The sequence below is a fragment of the Alligator mississippiensis genome, chromosome 6 (genome assembly GCF_030867095.1).
Source record: "Alligator mississippiensis isolate rAllMis1 chromosome 6, rAllMis1, whole genome shotgun sequence".
NCBI lineage: Eukaryota > Metazoa > Chordata > Crocodylia > Alligatoridae > Alligator > Alligator mississippiensis.
The window spans coordinates 71,835,408-71,859,428 of record NC_081829.1 but is presented as its reverse complement, the minus strand read 5'-3'; the positions used below and the strand labels follow the sequence as shown (position 1 = coordinate 71,859,428).

Below are 24,021 nucleotides of genomic sequence, written 5' to 3'. Positions count from 1 at the left end.
GCAAATTACTGCCAAGCTTTGTAACAGTATGTAACATTTTTGCTTTTTTTTTTTTTTTGAGAATTGGAGACAGGCTTACCTTAAACAGGCAAGTACTTATAAATAAGTTTAGCAGTGAGTAGCAGTAGTATTTATTCCTTACTCTAACATTAAAGATTTTTTTTAAATGTTGAACAATGGAATCAGGTACTTTTTAAAACCTTTTATCAGTTTCTTCCTCTTCAGAACAGCCCATGTTTGTTGGTGCTTTACCAAGCCTAGAAGCTACTTGGTTACATCACACAATTACTTGGCAGTCATATTCCAGATTCATATGCCACTTGCTGGTGAGACCTGGTATGAACAAAATGTTCCTCACCTAAACCATGGCCCTCTGAAGACAATGGAAGTCTTTCCATTGATTTTAAAGGACTTTGCATCAAGCCCCACTATAAATCCATTGATTTCAACTGGTGGTATAACACTTTAGATTTATTGAAGATGTCCGGTATCTGTTTATAGCCAGTCTCTTGACCACAATAATAATCAAGTCTAACCAGTTAGGTAGAACTGTTCCCACTTTAACATAACTAATTCTGTATGACTAAGACAATTTTCATGGCAAGCCATATATTCCTTAGAGAACAATTTGGCTTACTGTTTTGAAGATGACTATTGCATCTAATGGAATGAACTCAACATCTTGATTTTGCTTTAACAGCTGTAGACTTAAGCCATGCACAGGCCATTTTTACTGGGAGAACTGCCACTGTCCTGGTAAAAACTAGGAGCGTACAAGCATTCATTCAATTTCTCCCAGAGGAAACACACCCTCTCTAGGAAAAACAATCTTCTAGGTTAACAAGTTTCTCTTGTAAGAATGAATGCTTGTATCCTGCTCTACTTCCTCACTCCTAAACCAAGGTTCCCCATGATTCCTCAGACAAGCAGCTACCTGGTCTCAGGAACCAACTACAGGCTTTGCCCCACTGCTCCACTCCCTCCCACATCAGACCACTGCTAAAAATAAGCACCTGCTCATGACCTTTGAAAAAGGCCTTATTATTAAAGGACTTTCTATCCAGCTTCTGGTTTTTACATGTGAAAGTCCCAGCATGTAAATATCCAAAATCTGGCCAGGTGCTTAAATATTATAGATTTTGATTGTAAATAGCCAAAGTATGAAAACTGCTCATAATCATGAATTCACAATGAATTGCAAGTTCAATATTATATCTGCCATAATAAAGTTTATTTTCTGAATACAGATTATTCCAATGTTTATATTTGAACTAATTAAAAGCAAACAATCTCCAGGAATAAAAGAGAACACTACAGAAAGCATCATTAAAAAAAATATATATTTCCCCATAATCCTTTCTGATATAGTGAAAAATGTAAAAATAGGAGGAAAGGCAACATTTAAGAACAGAGAGCAAAAGCAAAATATCTACCAAGTTGGGCCTAGGTGATTGGTTGGGCTGACCAAGGGGTAAGGCATGACAGTGTCTGTAACCAACAGCACACAAGGGAATAATGTGACTAGATCTAATCGAGCAACCTTTGACTTTCAAGCCCAGCTGTCCAGGTACCCAGTTATAGCTAGGCTGACTGGGAAGCAATGTTCAACACAAGCCTGGGGAAAGACTTCAGCTCATGGCTATGGAGTCACAGGAAGGCACTCTTAACTACTTTACCGAACTCCTCAAATTCCCATGCAGTGCTATGAGAGCATCATTCCAGATATTGCAATATCTGAAAAAGTAGTAAGAATGATAAAACATCAGTTGCTACAGTTTTGGAAGGGTGAACACTTAACATTACTTCATGACTGTACTTCTGGGAATGACATCAAGTACTTGGTAGCACCTATTATCCACTAGTATTTGGAATGTGGAAAGGTAACCAGTTGGGTAGTCTGGTCACCATGGTAATTGGAGAGATCCAAACCGGCTCATCTCCTAACCCTGCTTGCTTCCTGTCTCTGTTTATTGAATTACTTCTAAATCATGGATACTGGATGGGGGCAGTTGGGAAGAAAGCATGGATCATAGCATACATGCAGCACTTTCACAGAAGATTAAGAGGATCCAGTGCTATATTTTACATTATGCTTTGAGAGATCTGTTTTGATTGTATAATAATAATTTTTTTCTCCACAGTTTAACAAACTATGCACAAACTCATTCAATTAGAGAGGCAAAAGTCATGCAAAACAATTATTTTTCTCTGCTCTGTGTGGGAGGACAGGTTTTGGATTTCTCTCTTTCCTTCTATTTCTCTTGACAAGAAAAGGCAATCCTCATATATAAACCATTGCAGAAACCCTGAAAGGATAAAGTAAAATAAAAAAGGTATTTTCAAAATCTGTAGATATCTATTAGGTATGCTTCTTAACATACTTCATGTCTCTGGGACCCCAAATTACTTCCCACTTCTGTTAGACAATAACATCCCTTTAAAAAAGTGTTCATCACCCTGCTTAATACACAAGCCTCTTCTGGGAGCAGAGCATTTTGTTTGCTTGACAGGGGTGGGGGGGAATCTAATACAAAGCACATGCTGTTCTTCTGAGTAGCTACAACCCATGTCTCTTAATGAATCTCTCGTTGGTATCTACCAACCACTTCAGCACTGTAAGTGGTATTAATGTTAATCATAACCTATTATCCTGCCTCTGTATCAGTCTGTACTGAGTTAATACAATGATGCATATTTGATTACAATCAACACTGTTGTTTCTTCTTTTGTTTTTTCCCCTCTTTTTGCTCACAAAGAGAAGTAAATAATGAACCTAGCTGTGAAATTTTGCAGCTCCTTACCAATATGCAACAGAGCCAAGATATGTTCTTAATCAATCAAACTCACAGAAAAAAGGCATGGTCTGAAGCAACTGCTCGTGCTCTCTCTCTCCTTATCCCATCTAATCAATTCTGTTACTTCAATGGAGGTAAATATTACATTTGTGGTTGCAAACATGCCCATTAACAACACTTAATGCAGAACAGCTGCCTTCCAAATGTTTTTTTTATGTGAATTGCTACCTCTTACTTTTCATTTTGGCATTAACGATCAATAATATCTTTAATAAAAGTGAAGTAGAGAGAGTGAACACATACACTTAGTACTACTTGATGATTTCCTAATTGGTAATCCCAAAGTTCAAATAGATGTCATGCTACTAGTATCCTTAAATTCATTGCTACTGTTATGAAGCCAACTAATTAAAATATTAATTGATCAATACAAATTCTAGTATTGGTTAAACATTGGTCAAATAGAGAATTGGTCAACCCATCATGCTGTTTGGGGGGAAGAAAAGCAATTTTGGAGGAGTTCGTACTCCTCTGTACATTCAGGGTTATAAAGCACTGTGGATTACTGCAAATCAAAGATTCAGCGGCGCCCCTTTTCTCCTTTTGTTATTGGACTGCAATCTGCATAGGAAGAAACATGCATAACAAGCAGTCTTATGATGACTAAGCTATTTCTTCTGCAGGTAATAGATATTTCATCCAATCTAGTAGATGTACGGGGGAAGAAAGCCCAAAGTAAACAAAGTTTGGTTTTTACCATGTGGAAAATGCTGATTGACAGATACAAAACAAAGGACCTTTCTCCAGTAGGCCAATTAAGGCACTCTAGTATATCTACCTTATGTGAGAGCCATCATACGCTATAATAAGCTATAATAAGCTTTTAAAATGCAATTTTTATACCTAAAACACAAACATCCTTGAATAGCAAGCATGCTGGTTTGATTTTTCTTTTCCTGTATGTTTGTAATGGGCAGTAGCTATTGCAAAGACACAGTCATCTTCACCTATTTTGCTTACCTACCTTCAAAATAGAAACATTTGTATTTAGTTTCCATGCCTTCAGTCACTCTCTCATTATCATCATTACCAAATAACAAAAAACAAATCTACTGAATTGTGTAATTAAAATAGAAAAAGTTACACATCCCTCACTAGAGGACTTTAATCACATTTATTGTCACCTCAGCAGTTCATAGGTGAACTGATGACACAGTAGTCCAAGACTTAACTCCTAAAGTATCAGCTAGTACTTACCATTTCCTAGCACCAGATGTAATCTATTTAATAAAAGTGGATTTAACACCTGCAAAAAAGGCCAACCAACAACATTAAAAAATGAAGTCCTCAGAGATGAAAGGTATAAAATGTTCAGTAAAAACTGTCACATACTATATACTCCTTACTTTAGAGCAAGAGTCATCTGGTGGTAGAATCAGCAGTAAATTTTCTCTATCTGTTATTAAATATCCTGAGCTTCTCCGCTGAGAAGGAAAATTGGGATAACTACTATCTCTGATATGGACTTTGCTCTGGTTCCTTAGAAAGAATAGACAAGCAATGGCAACCTGTTTGCAAATGCCACCCAAAAGATATTTGTTCTCATTTTAAAATATACACATTGCTGCTTTCCTATCTTCAAGGTCATTTGAGAAATGCACACATGATCGTGGTGTAACTTACGTATTAAAGACCTCTCAAAGACCTATCTATATTATACCTTATTTTCCCCAGTCATAAGGTAGCACGAGTTGTTGTAGTTCCTTAAAATATTCAATAGGATACTATTCCTACCCTTCTTCATGCTGTGAAACATGAAATATAGGAAAGCTGGAAGATGAATGCCCTCCCTGAAGTATGAGACCTCTTGAGATCATAGATAGGGGTCTATTTAACTTGCAGTGAAACAAAGCAATTTTCATGGCTTGGTCACAACACAAAGAGCTGACTCCATGGTCATTTCCAGTGTTCTGGCCCCTCGTCGTTGAGTGGGAGGGTCATAGGCATTGCATTTAATTTCTTAAAAAAGATGGCACTAAAACATTTTTACTTCACTGACTGACACCTTCACATACACTATGTCACTAGCAGACAGTGATCTCTGACTTCAGTGATTGTCACGTTGTCTTTATATTGCAGTAAGCATTGGGACATTCTAAAACAGCATATTATATGAATAATACACTTTTTTGCAGGTTGATTTTGTGGGAAATTATGGCCAATGAAATATTTCCTGGCAATTGCAGACATCATTTTAAACCACGAAATGGTGAATTAAGTAGACCCTTAGTCACAGACTTTAAGGCCTTTAAGATCTGGTTCTCACATGCTCCTCCATAATCCACTGAAAAAAAGTAATGGATACAGGGTATCGTCAAAAATATTTTGCTCACATAAATTATGAAGGAAAAATGCAATGTTTGATGTAGTTCTGATTTTACATAGATGTATACTAAGAAGTTAGTGTAACCTTCCCTTCATATCTAAAAATGGTACATATTTTGAAATGAGAAGTTCTCTGGTACAGGATAGTTAGTGATTTTCTAACTTAATTTTGATTTGCACTCACTAATTTTCATATTGCATGTGGCATGTGACATCTCCCTACATTAACTTAATTAACTTAGCATTTTATTCACTTTCAAATTATTAAAAAGTGAGATATAATTGGCAGTATAATAATTTCTAACTTTGCAATATTTTCAGAATATTGGATAAGTACTGTGCACTCATATGGCTCCAGCATGTCTGAAATTATCATAGCAGCAGCAAGGAAGACAATGACAAATGAAAAAGGAAAAAGAAAAGACAGATTGTCATTTAAAAACTTGGGACTCAATTGCTCATTGTGCCTGGAAGCTGTCCATTTTAAACTCAGTTTTGTGGGTAAATTTAGTCTTGATGAAATCAAGGTGACAACAGTGCTCACAAAATTAGGCACAGTGATCAAGTAATGCTGTAATGCAGCCTCAAGTGTGTCTTTCTTACCAGGTACTATCTGGACTCCTCTTCCAAAATAACTCATCATGCCAAACTAGTTTGGTTCTTTGGGGAACCTATTGGAACAAAGCAAAGACTATGCCTCCTGCATGGTTTTCTATATCTTCAAGATGTGAAACTATTCTCCCTATGTGAGAGGCCATTGCACTCATTAAATAGTAAGTTACAGGGATAATATATTGACATTTTCAATGGTTTGCAATTTAAACATTAGACTATGATTGATTTGTTAGATCAAAAGTGCAAGGCTGTTCAGTTCTTCACACTGGTTCTGCTCTCGCTTGTCCAAATAACATATTCACCATTGATGGAAATACAAATAGCTATAAATTATCTATTTACTCCCTGCAGTTCTCATAGAAGAGATGTAGGGCTATTTGATCTAAAGCACAGTCATCATATAGAATAAATCAAAATGCCATAATAAAAATTGGAGTCTGGAGTAAATAATACCACAGGCTAACAAGAGAACTACTGGCTGTGCATGTACTTAACTGCGGAGTAGACTAATTAGCTGTAACGCGTCACTGTCTACACGTGTGATGATATTAGGCCACAGTAAACTAATTAACACCACAATAAGATACTACTGTCAGGGACAGTACTGTGTAATGCCAGGGCAACTTACTGTGATTGAACACATGTATAGACACTGACCATGGGCATAAATTGCACCCAGACAGCTGGGGGCTAGACTTCTGCCTGCTGCCTAGCCACAGGACTCTGCACGTTCAGCACCCACAGTCCCAAGCCAGCCCCTCCACCACCTGACACTGCAACCCAGAGCCTGGGGCTGCGCAGCCCTGGTGTAAATTGCTCCATCCTGGCTCAAACTGCTGCTGTCCAAGGTGCATGTGTAGATGCTGCACCTGGGAGTAGTTTACTCTAGCTCAAAAGCTATGTATAGGCAGTCAAAAAGCCTGGGGCTGAATCAATTCAGTCTTTGCAGGTTAGTCTAAACTGCAGAGATTAAACTAAGAAACAACTGGACACACATTTACCTTTGATTCAGAACATGCAGCTGGAAAGAATGCTGGGGGACTCTTATTTAACTTAAAACAGGAAGGGGTCTGGGACAGAAGTTTCAGAAACCAGTTTGATTCAAATCAGTTAAGTCTGATGCTACATTCAATCAGGTTTATCTTTAAAAAAAAAAAAAGTTTCAGCCATTTTGAAACCGATTTATGTTTTACTGATCCCTCTATTCTGTTACAAGTTTAAACCAGTTTCTGATTACTTAAACTGGTTTATGTGTAACTTCTGTCCCTAGCCAAACTGCTCTGGAGTTTATCGCTTCAAATTAACTGCATGTGTAGATGCACCCACGAGTTTACTGCTCACACAATTTTCTGCTCACACAGAAACCACCTCATAGGCAGCACACCAGTATCACAGGAGCGAGTCAAGACAGCAGCAACCAGAACACAAACATGATGAATTTACCACAAGACACAATATCCCATTCTGAAATATCTGGGTTCCCTCCCGCCCCCAACGTGATCTAGCACCGGAGATGGGAAAGCAGCCCAGCTGAGCTACCTCCTGCTCCTGGCACAATCTAGCACTGCGGATGGGGATCTAGTGCAGGGAATGGGATGTCAGCCCAGTTGGACTGACTTCCCATCACCAGCCTATGGTTGAAACGTTTCAAATTTCGAAACGTTTTGACTAGCCTCACTTTGTTGCTTTGAGGATATTTTTATGGCCTTTGTTTCATTCTGATTTCTCTGTTTTGACCTCAAAATTGGTCAAAACAGTATCGAAATGAAATGACCAGCGAAATTTTCACACAGCCCTAGTGCACACGTATTACATCTGTGTATGATGCCAAACTGGGTGATATAGGAAAAATTTTAGAGGACAGGATTACATTCAAGATAACCTTGATAAATAAAATGACCCTCATTAAAGGGAATAAATTTCATTTAATAAATGGAATAAGTGCACTACACTTATTGAAAAACTATCAAATATACAAATACAAAATAAGGAAAGCTGGCTAGGCTGTAGAAAATGGTCTGCAAGTTATAGGGGTCCACAAGCTAAATATGAGTCAATAATGTAATATTGTTGCAAAAGAACCCCCAAAACCCTAACAGCATTTGGAGATGCATTAATAGAAGCATCATAAACAAGTCCCAGGAAACGATTCTTTCAATCTTTTCATGTCGATTCTTTTTGTCTAAAGTTCCCATATCTCTCTAGCTCCCAGTGTTGATGGTAACCAATTCCTTTTTCCCTCCAAGCTAAAATATACTTAGATACATGAGTATTAGTAGACATTGAAACTGTCCTACAATTTCAGAATAAAAACTTTTTGGTGTTGTTCTGTGACAGTGCACTACACTGTTGATAAGGAAAAATACTATCCAGTGATTCAACCAGGGTACTGTGGCATTGTTAGGTATGCAAAAACCTACACAAGACAAATCAAGAGATTTCAATCCATATCTGATCTGTTGCAGTATTTCTAGGTTCTTTTCCACAGAAGAATTGCTCTATTATTTTCCCATAGTAAAAAAAAAAAAAAAAAAAAAAAAAAAGAATAAAAGCTAAAGGCTGAAATTTTCCAAGAGGTAGCTTCAGTCTAAATAGGTTGAGAACCACTGCACTACACACTGTAGAAGAACAGATGATTTTTGCATAGGATAAATATTCTTGTTTCTCACCTTACACTTTCATCATCTGATAAAAGATCAGCTTGTTACTTGTGTAACATACAAATCCCAGACTGCATAAATATGTTCTTTATTGATATTGGCGTTTCATTTGTATTACATTTCTATTTTTGCTGTGTTCATTATTTCCATTTTGCACACATCCCTCCCTCTAGATAGCAAACAAAAGGAAACCATATGAGTTCAATTAAAAATTGAATCTAGTTTCCCCACTGCTCCCTCCCCCCTACACCCAACCAGGAAAAGTGTTTGGAAAAACAGCCTATCCATAACGAAAGGCTGGAAGTCTTTATGTTCTACAGGCCTTTATGTTCTTTTACATTTTTTCCTGAAATTTGCATATCTTTTGCAGCCCATTTCCTGAAATTTTGCATATCTTTTGCAGCCCAAATACTTACATTTTACCAAGCTCAGAGTGGGGTAATAGCAGCAACAAAGTGTCAGCATCATAATAATTTTACAGATATTAAATATTAGGTACTAGCGTAAAAGCCCATAAAAGTGACGGGCAAAAATAGGCTACTTGTTATAGGGCACTACATTTCTGTTATCCACTGTGTCATTAACAACTTGAGCTGTTCTGCCTAGTCTTCTTCTATACAACAGGTATTCATCAACATTGCCAAGTGTCTCCTCTGTAAACTTCTTCATTTATTGATGATTTTCCCATGCACGGTGCATTTGGATTTAATCCTCCACAGAGTTCATGAAGCATACATTTCGTCACAATGATCTTTGCTCTTCTTGGAGGCAGCATCACTTAGCCAATTCTGGAGTTGTTGTCATAAAGGTAATCTGACAGTCTTTCAGCTTGGAAGTTTAAAGAGTTACAAAATTGGCATACCACATTCATCAATCTACAACTATGTTCCTCAGTCTCATCTTCAGTGAATCTATTCTTGCCTACTCTTTCAGCCTGTCTTCTAGTGTCTCTGTGAATGCTTTGCCTTTCCATTGCATCTCTTCCACAATATCCTCTTTGTTCATTTGTTTCATCTTGTCTGACTCTTGCCATTCTTTCTGCATTCAATTGCCATCTGCTCTTTGCTTCACCTTGGTAAGGGTGTTATGGGTTAAAGTAAGGGTGTTAGAGGACAATTTTTGTTCAGATACCATGAGTACACCATAACTAATTTAAATCAAATCACTAATAGAAGTCCAGAAAAATGAGCGCAAATATTTTTTTTTAGTAAGACAGACAGAATGACAAAGACACAAATGAAGCAAATTATTATAGAGGATACCAATAATGAACATAAAACAAATAAGCTTCAATAGGTACAAGAGCCAGTCACTATTATCAGTGTCCTATTATAAAAGACTAGAAAAGATAGCTATTGAGTTTTTCTATAAGATAACTATAGTCCATAGAATTTTTTGCTTGATGTAGTTATTAAATGTAATATCTGACATTAGCTTAAAGGCATTTCTTCTAATCCACAAAAAAACAGACAAAGAAAGAAATAAACAGGTCTCTCAAAAGTTTGAACTTAAGTAACTTTTCCATTTATCATAGCATCATCATTTCAAGGAAAAAAAGAATACTGGGCTTACAATATAGCTCTGGAGAATAAAAGAAAAATAGACTAGGAAAGAGGCAATATTGTTTTACCTGAGCAGTTAGCAAGATTATGTAACAAGTTTCACATATAAAAAAAAATCAAACCTGTATCATTTTGGCCCCCTATTTGTGAGATTAAAAACTATTGGGTATATAATTCATGGTGTAAGGACTAGTTCATATGCAGTCTGTCCTAATAGGCAGGCCACGAGGGAAGGGCTAGAAACAGAAGCTGGGGGAACCAAAAACTACACAAGGGACCAGGAGCCAGAGTCCAAGTCCCCAAACCCAAGGAGGAATTCCAGAGGCAGAGTCCAGGTCACAGCCGAGTCAAGATTCTAGAATCAGGGACCAAATTACTGAGTTCCCAAGAGTTCAGAATCCAGAAGCAGAACCAAGCCAGGTCAGAAGCTAGAAAGCTAAAGCACAAGATCCAAAGAAACATATGACAGCAAACCTTCACACACAACTGTTGACTGGTCTGCAGTCTCCTACCACAGGTGGGCTTAAATGGGGAGGCTGTTCACCTCAGCAGCCAATCAGAAGCCCTAACAATGGCCAGCTGGTTCATCAGTTAGAGCCTGTAGAAGATCTGGCCAGCTGGGCAATTAGTCCTGGCTGGGTTGCCTATTAGAGGCCCTCCCACTGTCCCACAATGGCTAAACTGCTTTGTTTATCCCTCTTGATTTTTTTTCAATCCAAAATTGCCCCTCTTGGCAACGTCCCCTTGTTTCTTTTCTTTTCACTATCCTTTTTTCTTTATTTCTTTCCACTTCATACCATCGGACAAAGTAGGCCATAGCCTACAAAAACTCTTGTATCTCAGGATGAATTTGTTTATAATAGTGCCACCCTGCCCTATTGTAACAATTATCCTTTTTTGTCAGATTCACTAGTCTATAGTTGCACCAGGTTCCTGTAATCCCTGGTTGCTTGTCCAGATTGAAACATTTGCAGATTGCCTCTCACTTATATAGTCCAGATATTCCCTATTTTATAGCTTTCCTTCATATTTATATGAGATACATTTTGAGCCAAATTTTAGGAACACCAAACCTAAAATATAATTACTTTTGGCTATGTGAGATGAAGTCTAGGCACATGTGTTTGTTAATATCCCTTCAGTTTAGACAGCAATGTTAAACAGGTTGGGGACACAGAGAAAACAAGAAATAGGGAACAAAAAATTAGGCTCTCTTGAAAAAATGAAAGATAAATGTAATAATTCACCTCTTCTGAGGTCCTGGAATGTTTATATTCAAAGCAGATTTGGGTAGCCTTGTGACAGTTCATTGTGTGGACACTTGCACATGTTTGTAAGCCAGGTACCTTGCATTGTTTTTGCAACAAGAGCACTTTGTTGGCTCATACTCAGCTATGCAATGAAGAAACTATAACCTTTATATACCTCAGTGGATTAACTGCTTTTTTCTCTCTCCTACCTCACTTGCCTCTCTTTGCAGTTTCCCTGCCTTTTTCATCCCTCCTTCCGTCCTCTTTGTGGTCTAATCACTGCTTTCTGTTTAGAAGCTCTACTTCCTTCAGAGCATCTGATTAAATTAGCCCTCTGCTTATGAAATCTTATGCTATGCCTCTCTGATTTAGTTTATAAAGTGCAAATCTACCCTGCCTAACCTCAGATTAACAGTGCTAACCACCTTGCTGGGTGATAGTCAGTTCTGTGATCTGAGGCAAGGAGAACAGTGAGAATGAAACCTGTTAAAACAACATAGTTGTCTGCCATGGACACAATAAGGAGAAGGCAGAGAAAGAAGACCATTTTTTTCATACATTTTGGTTTGCAAAACTGAAGAGCCTCTCATACCAGTTGAATATAATACATACCTTTAAAATGGCTTGCTTTGAACTACATAGGAATATTTTAAAATTCCCATTCTGTATTTCTGAAGAAAATTTGATAGGGTGGTTGCTGCTCTAACAGATTAAGTCAGCCACATAAATTCCAAGAAACATTATACTAGTAAGGTGAGGCATTAATATTAATATTGGTCATTTCACAGGACCTTTTCATTACAGACTACAGTGAATGACCTGGCCTGTTGGTGAACCCTGGTAAACAAGCCTCCTGAAACCATGCAAGGTGACTGCTGCTTTTCACTGCTCTGTTCTGCATCACCAGCCTGTATGAATGCTTCCATTAGACACACAACCACGAGCAAGTTTGAAACCCATTAAATACTGAGGTGACAGAAAAAATCAACATTCAGCAACCACAGCATTTCTTCAAATTAAAGGTAGCACTCCCAGCCACACTGTTGTATTTGACTGAAAAAGTTTAAGTAGAAGAAGACACGTGCCACTGTCAAAGAAATTGTCTCTGCTGAGACAAGAAGGAAAGGATGAGTAGAACATATGTTCAATATCAGCTATGCACTTACACTACAGAAGCCTCACTCAGACATAGCAAATCAGGTTTGGACTGGGTGATAAAATGTTAACCAAACAAATTCCATTGCACAACTAATTGGACATTCTGTGTATTGATAATCATCCTTTAAAAGTTCCAAAATAGCATTTTGAATTGATTATATTCTTGTTCTCCATCGATTTCAATTAAGCTGAATTCTCCAGGAGCCTGGAGCACTTGGCATCATTTCTAAAAGCACTTGGGAAAGAATAATATTGAAAAAAGACCAAAAAGGGGGATATTAGTAAGAGAACAATGATAAGGAAAAACTGAAATGGAAAGGAGAATATTAGATGACAGAGCAGGGGTACGTTCACAATGTACACCAGTAGCAATCAAGGCAAGTACTGGTAGACACAGCCAGTAAGGGGCATGTCTGCACCACCTCCATGATGTGTCTAGGACAGCTGCTAAGAAGTACATCCTGTCCACTTGCACCCACACTGTACCAGCCAAATCCTGCAGTGAGGAAGCTTAATCACCTAAAAGTGACTTGATCCCAGTGCACCAAGAAGTACCTCTAAGATACAGAATTTAAGGCTATATTTACAATATTAACTCACCATGCTTGGCAATATCCTCCTCAAGCTGTGGTCTGTTTGCTAGACAATCAGCAGTGTAGCTGCAATGCTGCAGGCAAACTTATTAGCTTGGAGACTGGCTAACTGGCCCTGCTAATCAGCAGTAATAACTTACTTGACATAAGCAGTTATCCTGCTTCCAGTTTAGGAACAGCCCACCCAGAACAGAGCTGCATGCTCCTGTGCAGCACTATTGGGAATGGTAAGTTTACCATGGTGACAAAACTTGAGAATGGCATGGTAATGTGATCAGGATCATCCTTAGCCAGCTACACTACCTCATTTCTGGGAATAGTGTGACAGAGGTGGTAAAGACAAGCCCTAAAAAGGATAGTATTTCCTCTATATACATCACTGCTGAAGCCTCAACTTTCAACGCAGCTTAATACAGCTATTGTTCTCCAATATATTGCTATCTCTTTCATATGGAGAGCAAGCACAGCGCAGATAATGAGTGGGGAAGGTGAGACTGAAAAAAAAGCAGTGAAGAGGGAATCACTTCACAAGCCGTTGAGGTTCAGTCCAGGTACTGCTTTTTACCCCTTGGTTCAGCTATCTATAAAATCAGGCTGGAATCTCACAAGAATAAACATGCTGAGACATTCTCTGAGTCTACTTCTGCTTCTAGCCAAGAACAAGAATGAAGAGGGTACATAAAGCAAGAAATAATGGGGACAGAATATAGGATGAGGAAGGAAAACCAAATTGCTTCAAATTATGAGGTTCTGTTACAGACTAGTAAGAAAATTCAAGCTGCTGCTTCTTTTACCTGAACAGATTCACTAGACATGAAATGAAAGGTGTGCATGTATAGCTGATCCTTCAAAATAAAAATAGTATGGAGGACTGCAGGCTTCTTATATCTCAGTCACTTCCAGAACAAATGCACCCACTTTACAAGCAAAAAGATGTGTTTTTTCCTACAATTTCCAGCCTTGTAAAGTCATCCTAGGATCTGAAAGTCAAGCTGAGTCTTTGCTGCTTGCACCTCATCACCAGTAATATCCTGCACATCACACTATTCCTTCACTGACACCTATTCACTGAGCGATTAGTTAGACTATGCAGCACTTCTGAAGGATGTATTTATTCTATGTTTGCAGTTGGTATAAAATGGTGAGGATGCAACACATCACTTAAAGAAACCAAGGTCCTGCAGTGGAGGACCAGGAATCACACCTGCACAGTGCAGCAATGGGGGAAGGTGGGGTGCACCGGGTGCAGTGATGGGGGAGGGTGCTCATATGGGCACATGGAGCATCCATTTGGCCCCAGGAACTGAGAAGGTGGACAGCCCTGACCTAGAAACCTGTCCTGTCTATGATTCCATTTTATCCCACCAAGTAGGTACAAGATCTACTCTACTGTTCTGGATACACTCAGAGCTGTACTTTGGATATGTTACTTATGTCGTCAGGTATCTTCTCTCCTTTTTCTATGAAGGATCTTAACAAAAAAAAAGAAAATTAGTTCTCTGGTGAAAAAAGAATAACTTCAGAGCTCCAACAAAGCTAGGCTTAAAAGGCATCCTCACCATTTTATATCAATTGCAAACATAGAATCTACCATTACACGAGGGGCAGGCAATTATTTTGGGCAGAGCACCACTTACTGAGTTTTGGCAAGCCATCTAGGGCCACATGACATTCAGCCCAGGGCTGATTAATATTAATTTTCTAAATTTTTAGGGGCCCTGTGGGCCAGATAGAATGGCCTGGCGGACTGTGTCCAGGCCCCAGGCTGCATTTTGCCCACCGCCGGTGTTTGCATGCCTTGGGGACATATTGCGCATTAATTCCAGCTGTTGTAGGAAATTTGGTGGCGAATGTCCCTTAAATGACTTGGGGCGCAGCAAACTAAAACTCCTTCAGGGAGTTTTAGTTTGATGCCCCTACAGTCACAGAGCTAAGCACTGGGCTCCATGCAGCTCCACAGCCCTGTAGGCAGCCTCCGCCCATGAAAAGCAGCAAGCCTCATCTTTTTGTTTTCCCTCCCCCTGGAGCCTGCCTGCCTAAACTGTGCAGGGGGTGGTACTTCCTTCCATGGCTGCAGTGCCCCATTGGACTCCCCGAGCCAGGTGCTTGTGGGCAGGTGCCATGGGAGGTGGGAGGGCACCAGCCCCTCCCTCCCTGCAGCCTAGGGACTGCTCCACCCACCGGCAGCTCACCCTCCCCTCCCCTCCCCGCCAGAGAGGCAGGTAAGTCAGCAGGGTGTGTGAATGACACAGGGGGTTAATCAGCCCTAAATTGAAACCCACCACTTCAGTTTAGGGCCCCTGTTTTGTTTACACACACCCAGGCAGCACAGCAGCAGATAGGACAGGAAATGGAAAACAGAGCAGGAGATTAGATGGGCAGGAAGCAAAACAGGAGTTTGGGCAGAGGAAGGGGATCAGAGTGGCACTTGGGGAGGTTGTGGACCTAATTTATGGCATGCTAGCCAGAAAGATTGCCCCCTACAGATCTAAATGATTCCTTCTGACCTCAAAAATGTTGGCAATAAGCACAAAAATAAAGCCCAGTAATGTTATTGATAGTGAAAACTAAATATAGTTTGATCTTTATGCATAGTAAGTATCAATTTGTCTCTTGTGGTACAACTGCCATAGGAAAACTGTAATTAAAGCCCCTGGCACACTTTCATTTAACATCACAATGGGATCTGATCCTTGACCCCAACAATTATGCCTCTTTCCATGCCACACATTATTGGAATCAGGAATCAGATTCCAAATGTGCCATTATTACTTGCCAGTGCAGTGGGACCCAGGATCATAATTTGCAGATGCAGCCTGCAAGTCCAGCCAGGGCTGAAAATCAGCTAATTGTCACCTCCTGCACCCAGGCCCACACCTAGAACTTGAACTAGCTCCAGTAGAGTCTGAGGCAGGGCAGGCAATCAGCTGATTGTTAGCCCCAGCCCTAGACTGCACCAAGCCAGTTTCAAGTCCCCAGAGTGGTAAACTGACAATCATCTGATTGTCAGTCTCAGCTGGGATGGCCCTGGGCCTGGTTTGAGACTGGGGCTGTCCATCCAAGCTAACAATCAACTGATTGTCAAAACTCCCTACCCTATACCTGTGGCTGGGCTGCCAGGCCCAAGGGATCTAAGGCTGTTGGTGGTGGAGAGGGGAGACAGAGTCAAAGGGCTCCTACTGCTGGAGACTTTAAAGCTCACTAGGAGCCCCTAATACCCTGTGTTTGGAAGCCTTTCCAGGGCTATCAGGCTCAGTGTTTAAAGTCCCTAGTGGGGAAGCCAAAGGAAGCTGGCTTGCTGGGCTCTTTAAAGTCTCCCCCCGTTGTCTGAGTCCAAGCACCCAGGAAGTTTTAAAAATATGCCTGCAGACAAAATTCCAAAAAATGAATGCCATGGCTCCTACCCTATTGTAAATAAGTTAGGACCATCACTGTATCTAATATAAATGGCCAGTTACATAGTTTAATTTGTGTGTTAAAGTAAAATTCCTAGTACTTGTTACAAAAAAATACTCTAATAGAAAACCACTAAAATGTATCTCTACTATACTGGTGTATGCATGTATTTAAAAATGAAAAAAGGGGGGGGGCATGATTTCATATTTTATTTTTACAGGAAACAACCCTAACTTGAACGATGAAACTTTTGGTCTTGATTATTGGAAGTAAGACTACAAATGGATTGGCTGACACATAGTGACTGAACAACACACATGCTATGTGTGACATGACAACTCTGGACAGGGAATTCAGTGCAGTTGTATCCATTATCAATATTGACATCTCTTTAGCCATAGCACATGTAATGTATGGAAATAGAGTTGTTGATTTGGTTAAGCAAAGTTTATTCCAACTGCAATTACAGCAATGGTCTTGCCTGTTAAACAGCGCAGCCATTATAACAACTACATCAACAAAAATACATAAACATAAACAAAAATTAAAAAACACAACTTTTTAAATTTGCTAAGTTTGGCCAGGCTCCCTTCCTGTACTAGGATAAAAATGTCAAGATCTTAATGTCAATTCAGATAGAATAATCCTCCAGTAAAAGTATACTATGCAAACAGCATGGGAACCTTTGTATATATGCAGCACTACTCTAGTGTTCACCTGTTAATAGAAACAGGGTTAAAAGTTAAACTTGCTGTTCATAAAACAATGGATTATGACTCCGTGAGTGCTATGCCTCTATCACTGCCAACAGTATAAAAAGGGGCTGGGTCCAATTGGTACAAAAGAGTTAAATAATGAGGCATAGTAAATGAGTAAAAAATATGGTTTGTGGTTTGTGGTACTGTCATTTTATGATGCAAAAAGAAGCCTATCTAGAAAATTGGAAAGGATTCTGCCTGAACATGACAAGCACAATCCAAATCAGAATTCCCGCTTTCCTGCCAACCAGCACTGCAAGCACTCTAACCGAGTTTATCTTTCCTTCTGACAATATTAGGGGTTTGCTGATTAACTATTCCCCCCATCACAAAATTACACTTAGACATACAGGCTACTTGCAGATGTTTAAAAAAAACACCCAAAACTGCACTTTAAACTCAGTGTGTTCCCGTGCATACCCAGAAGAGGCAGCAACTTCGTTGGACCCAGCTTGCCCAAGATCTGGAAAGACTGGGCACTTTATTGGGGCTTTTTTGGTGCTTTAATTTAATAGCTGATAGAATCAGCTTTAGCTAAAAGTATCAAAAAAGCCTGCCAAAGCACCCAATCTATACAGATGCTGCAGAGCCGGGTCAAAGTAATGCACTGCTTCTTCCAGTAAAGTGAGGTTTTTTTGTTTGTTTGTTTGTTTTAAACATCTGCAAGCAGCCACGAGGCCTATTAAAAAGTACAAAGAATTTTTTAATTTTCATAACTGACCTCATACAGCAACAAATCCAGAACATAGAATAGGTGTGAAAAAAAGTAAAAACACCTTGGTGGGCAATCCAGAAGATGTCACCTAGCATCTAGTAGTTAAACCATTAAGTGTGGTACTAATGGTAATAAAAGGAGTAATTGTAATTGTGTTAATTGGGATGTGCTCTTATCTACATTACCAACACCAGAATGCTAAACTGCAAAACCAGATTGAAAAGGTATCAACTTTAGCTATAAATAGGGCTATAGTAACCAATAATACTCACTTTACCTAATACTCTACTAATACTTTACCTAATACTCAGTCATTAACCAATGCTATTGTATTATGCTTTATGCTACTGTGAAATATAACAAGGCATTTTTCATCAGTTGTTATTTGGTTGAGTTATAGACATAGACAAAGGTTCTCCACTTCCTCTGAACGTATCAGCTACACCAAAGCCAGTGAAACTTCTGTTTGCAGAAGTGGGCATTATGCATCTCACACTGGACTGTTGAACCAAAACTGTGGGACTTCAGTAAATATGTGACATCACTGTGAAAATCCAAGATGGAACTTAAATTGGTATCATCTCCTGCACTAGTGAAGTGTTTAATGGGAATCCACTCTGTTATCAAAGGAGCCTAAAGTTCATCTAAAAAGACTAAACCAGGGGAAACCGGTGCAAAAATCAGTAGTGACTGAAACACCACCTGAGATGCATAAAAATGTGACTGAGAAAACAACACCTCTAAAAACTTTGAGTTTCTTGGATGTACAACTTTGAGGCTCTATGCATGTTATATATACTCATGCATTTAGGTTTTAGTGGCATCCTTTATCAGTATCAGTATGTTATCATCTGTTGAATTTATATATGGTTTATTATTACTGCATAAATGACACGTTCCAAGCAGGCCGCTCCTCCCAACTTAAGTCCTGAACCTAACATTCCCAGGCCTAAACCTATGGGAAAAACAATTGGGAACAAAAAACTCTACTGGTTATATGAGGGGAATGTGCAGATCAATGTAGACAGGTGAGGCATAAATGAATAGATGGATGTAACAAGGTAACTGCAAAACAGAGTTAACTAGTGAGCCCACTGAGTTTAATCCTCTATCTGTACATTATGCTTTTCCAGAACAATGGGTAAATATCCTCCTCTGTAAAAGACAAAAAGGAGGGGAATGTAGGCCTTGCAGGAGCATTGATCGATATATGCTAGTCACACAAAGGCTTTGCTAAAGCATTGGGCCAGAGTAGGCTTCACCAGCAAACCTGGCTGATGCATGAATTCCTCACATAAATAAAACTTGGCATGTGAGCCAGATGTGCACTCCTGCCAAGAGATGGGAATGAGAGATGATGGTACAAGGTAGGAAAATCTGGTACCAGGATGATAAGGCTGGAATGGGAACACTCAGGTCAGAATAGGAAACAAGCCCACGGTAAAGATGTTTAGAAACATTCAAGATGCAGATGGTATGCAATATGTAATTTGTTTTTGATCATTGTATAAAAGGAGAATTGGAAAGCAGGGAAACTTTTGTAGTCCCCTGGGGGTGCCTGTGTGGTGTTGCACCAACTACATTGTCACAGCTACAAGTGCCTTAACTCCTGGTCTGATGTGCTTGTTAGGCCAAAACGTGCTTGTAGACAATAAATCTGGCTGAATCTTTGCCACCAAACTAAGCCTGTGGTCATTCCTTAAGACAAGATTGGTGTTGGAATCTCCTGGCTGTGACTTGTCAACACTGCAGTTTCTAAGACTTCAGCACTGACAACACATCAGTAACACCAGATAAGGACAGCAGCAAGGATGACACTGATAACCCAGATGACACACACCAGCGGGCAGGGGAGGGTGGGAAGGAGAGAAGAGGAGAGGGGATGTGCCTCTGAGCAGGAGGGTAAGCCATGGACTTCTTACCTGCTTTGGAGACTTAAAAAATTCCCTGGCTGCTGCTTCCATGGCATGGATGCCCCACACTGATGGGAGTGGGGAAGAATGCCAGAAGTCAGGGGTGCAGCTACCCCTGCAGCACTGGTCACTACTTCTGCATTCCCCTATTTAAAATCCTGGACTGCTAACAATCACATCATAAATGTAATTAGGGCAAAGGCCCTAATCGTATGGAATAGCAAACCTATCTGAGGGCTTGATTTTGCCATTGTTAGGCATGTCAGCATAGTCATTCCTTACTCTACCAACAGTGAATGTGACTACTCTCAAGGCACACTCAGACAGATTATACCCTGTGAAAAGCATACCCAGCAGGGCTGCCAGCTGTGTATAAATTTATGGAGCAACCATAAAAACAAGGCAGAAAATGCCTGTCCATAAAATACATTAAAAAAAAGGTGCTGTCCCTAAAAAAAAAAAACTTGACACCGAAGCTAGATCAAAGCTCCATCACTGGAAAGAAACTGGAGGCAGTCTTGAAGAGCAAACAAAGCAGAACAAGACCACCTGTTCTCTGAGCAGACATGCATCACCCTCAAGGCAGCTCTTATCAGGGCTTTTTGGTCTACAGAAGTCTTTCTAGCTCCCTTCTCCAGCCATATGCAGCTGCTATAGTGTCTGGTCTCACTGTACCACTGCTTAACAGAGAAATAATCCATCTTTGGGTGTCCATACCAGTATGAGGAGGGAGGGCAAGGCCAGAGGTAAGTCTTTGGGTGGCAGAATGGTGCAGGGTGCAGTCAGGGGCATCATGGTGTGCAGGTGGGGGACCCCTGGGGTAGGGCTGCTGTAAAGTTTGTCCAATGTCACAAAAAAAAAATCCTAGATCCTCCTGCCTCCAGAAAGTCTCCAACCTTACTATTATTTGCCACTTCATTCCTAGTGTTTTATTTTTGTTTTCTCTTGTTTTGTTTGGGGACAGTTATTTGTTGGCTGATGTTGTTTTCTGTTGTTTTTAAATACACATTTTGCTGTGTACTTATGTTTATGAATATGGCTAAGCTTATGAATGGACCATCAGTATATAACACACAATTTCATGATAATTACAAACCATAAACACTGTAGTGCTAATTGTGTTAGTGATGTGTAGTATTTCATCAACTGCAGTAATAATATTCCACAGCACTCTGTGTGTGCTGTGCACTCTCTCTGATGGTACCATAACAGCTTCCAGCAGCAAATAACCTGAAGTGCCTTTGACATTATGTTATACCACAAATATAAATTTCATGTTTAACTGGTATTTTTGTAGTAATAGTTGCATCACCATACCCATTTTAAAATAAGGACTAATCCATTCCTAATCCAGCTACAAATAATATGACAAATAAGTCAGCAGGAAAAAATGACTCTTTGAAATGATATTATAACAAACCATGATTGAAAAAGCAGCATTACAAGCATTACCCATTGATGCAATGCCCTCAGGCAAAATCATATGTAATGGTATTGATGCAAAATAGTATAGTGGAATTTATCCTAATAATTCTAGGCATGAATAAATGTTGAAGGTAATAGAAGCTAGAATCATAAATTCTCCTTTCATTTTAGTATCGGACATGTCCTGTGCTCTCAATCAGAAATATTATAGCGGAAAGAGCCTGTCCATGATTGCAGTTATAGATTTATTAATAATAAATATATGAACAATCATAAGTAGACCAAGTGTTTAAGGCAGAATAATCGGGCTAATATTAGCATATCCTTAGCTCTTATCCTATTATTGTATCTTTAGAATCATGTTATAAAAGCATCCACAGGCCTAAGTTTTCAGCTCACCTTTTCTTAACTTATACACATTAACAATACATGTTATTTGTATCTAGGTATAGTGCTTTGTACTTAGAGGAGGTGTCTACACATTGTCATATAGTGATGTTGCTACAGTGCTATGCTTTAGCACTTCCTTATGGAAATACTAAAGCATTACGCAGTATGCTGCGCCATGCATGCAGCGAATGGTTAAATTTCACTGGTACATTGCTGTAGTGGTGCACATGTAGACACATGTGATTGCTACATTACTGTAAGGTGTACCCACAGTGAAGGAAACAAAAAGATTAAGTACAAAATACCACTTGAAGGCTCCTGGCGTTTGACACTTTGAAATATACACAAAACATGTGAATACTATCCATGGTATAATGAAAAGAGATGCTTCCTTCTTTTGCACATTTAATTTGAAAACAATAAAAAGTCATTTTATATAATAAAAAGTATTTCTGACAAATTCAAATATCAATGGTACATTGATGATTACTTTTAATGAAAGGAACTAAAATTGAGTTCCTCCACTTATTGCTTTAACACTCAGATTCAATTCATGTTAAAAGCAGAAAAAAATTATGAGTTACCATCTAGGGAAGAAGTATCTAAGTTTTAATTTGTGACCATACATAAAGAGGAAGGAAAACTTGTGCAGTGAAAATACAACTTCCACTGAAAATTATAGGAGCTGTGCAGTAGGAGCCCCTTATAATTCTCCATTTCATAAGGTCATCAAAATTGATTATTAGGGATGACTTGTTCTTCCAGTTTAGCTTTATTTTTGTTTTACTAGAAAAATATTATATTTACAGTAGCTCAAATGCTTGTCAAATGCTATTAGGCTGGGCCATTCTGTTTATTTTTGTAAAGCTTCATCTGAATTACTATGATCAGAAATGTACATATGGATGCTTTAGTGAGAGTCTGGATTTTATGCATTACAGCTCAATTTCATTTATATTGTTATTGCACACAAACTATATTAGAAGAACCCTACTAAGGTTGCGAAGTCAAGCATTCAGAATTAGACAATGTCAGAATTGAAGTTGCATGGGCAACCTTAATTATGTGCAGATATGACACAAACTTTCATTTTATGATCTCTCACAATTTTTTTTTAACAAGACTCCTACAATTTGAAATAACTATGACATGATATTTTTTCTGCAGTACTTTATATAATACTTTATATGTTCAAAGCAGATCTCATACACTCCAGTTCCAGCAGGACACTAGGAAATGAGGCTCACACAATTAGTAACTGTTACAGATTCACCCCCAAGCAAAGTTGCTTTTGAGCTTCATTGTGTGGCATGCATGGATATTTTCCCAAATTTGATTTACTCCTGCAGTGTTTGGTATCTGTGGGCAAGTCTACATGTGCATATTGATGTGACACAATAAACTCTGGCACATATACATGGTCGCCCCAGTGTTTTATCAGCATGGAGTCTGTCACAGTGACCACTGGTGAAATGTTTAGTTTATCTGACTTTTTCTTGCATAGAAACTCTGTGACAGAGCTAGGAAGAGAGTTCAGTTGTCCAAGGCAGAATCCTACTGCCTTACCCATGAAACCCTCCTTTCTGTTCCTGCAATTCCTGCTTCATTCACTATAAACTTACCAATCTTTTATAGCAAATGAAACAGAGATCCTGTAGACAAAGTTCTCCTTCATTATATCAAGGCATATTTGTCTCCTGAATAAGTTCAACCTGTACACTGAAACCGTGGAGATGACAGACACCCTTACTCTCTTGCTTTCCTCCCAAGCCCAGTTCTCCATAGTTTCTCACCCAGCCTATACTTAGCCCCACCCCCTTCCCGATTGCCTCTGATGCACGTCATCCAGCAATCCAACTGCAGGTCACATCCATGCATATGTGCTTCTTATCATTCTTTTTATTTCCCTGCTACCTTGCCTTGATACCAGGTGTCTAATGAAGTAGGTTATGGATGTGTATACCTCACCTCCAAGTGGGATAGGAAGCACTGTCATGAATACACACCCTGCCTGCTCACTTCCACTCAATGTGTAACAAATAACAGAACACATATTGTAGCCACAATTAAAGCAATGCTGGACACAGGTCAGTAAGCATGACCAAGAATGAGAACCCAAAGGTAACACTTGGTTCACAGGTAGACAAATGTCTACCTGATCAGACCATTTGACCAGTTACAGAGGCTATTATTTTTTCAACCACTCGTTGTCACCACCCTGTCTGGCCCCAGGTGCATACCAACTGTCTGTCCCTTGGGTGTGTGCTAAATACTTTACTTGATTATCCTCCACGTATATCACAAAGTTAAACACACAGCAAATGTCAACAACATTATACTTGTCAGCATTTAGCATGTGTGGAGTAGGAGTGAGTGTTTTCATAGTGACAGTCCTTACTACAGTTG

At 39.3% G+C, this 24,021-nt stretch overlaps 1 protein-coding gene across 20 annotated transcripts in view; it reads right to left on the bottom strand.

Moving 5' to 3' along the window:
- Positions 1-24,021, bottom strand: part of DNTT (DNA nucleotidylexotransferase) — a 358,214-nt gene that overhangs the window by 2,993 nt on the left and 331,200 nt on the right. The window contains exon 11 of one of the 20 annotated variants that reach the window (XM_059729995.1): positions 4,053-4,101. The exons of the other annotated variants lie outside the window; for them this stretch is intronic. Within the exon in view, the coding sequence (XP_059585978.1) occupies positions 4,053-4,101 (49 nt within the window). The remainder of the gene's footprint in view (positions 1-4,052; positions 4,102-24,021) is intronic. 20 annotated transcript variants of the gene reach the window in all.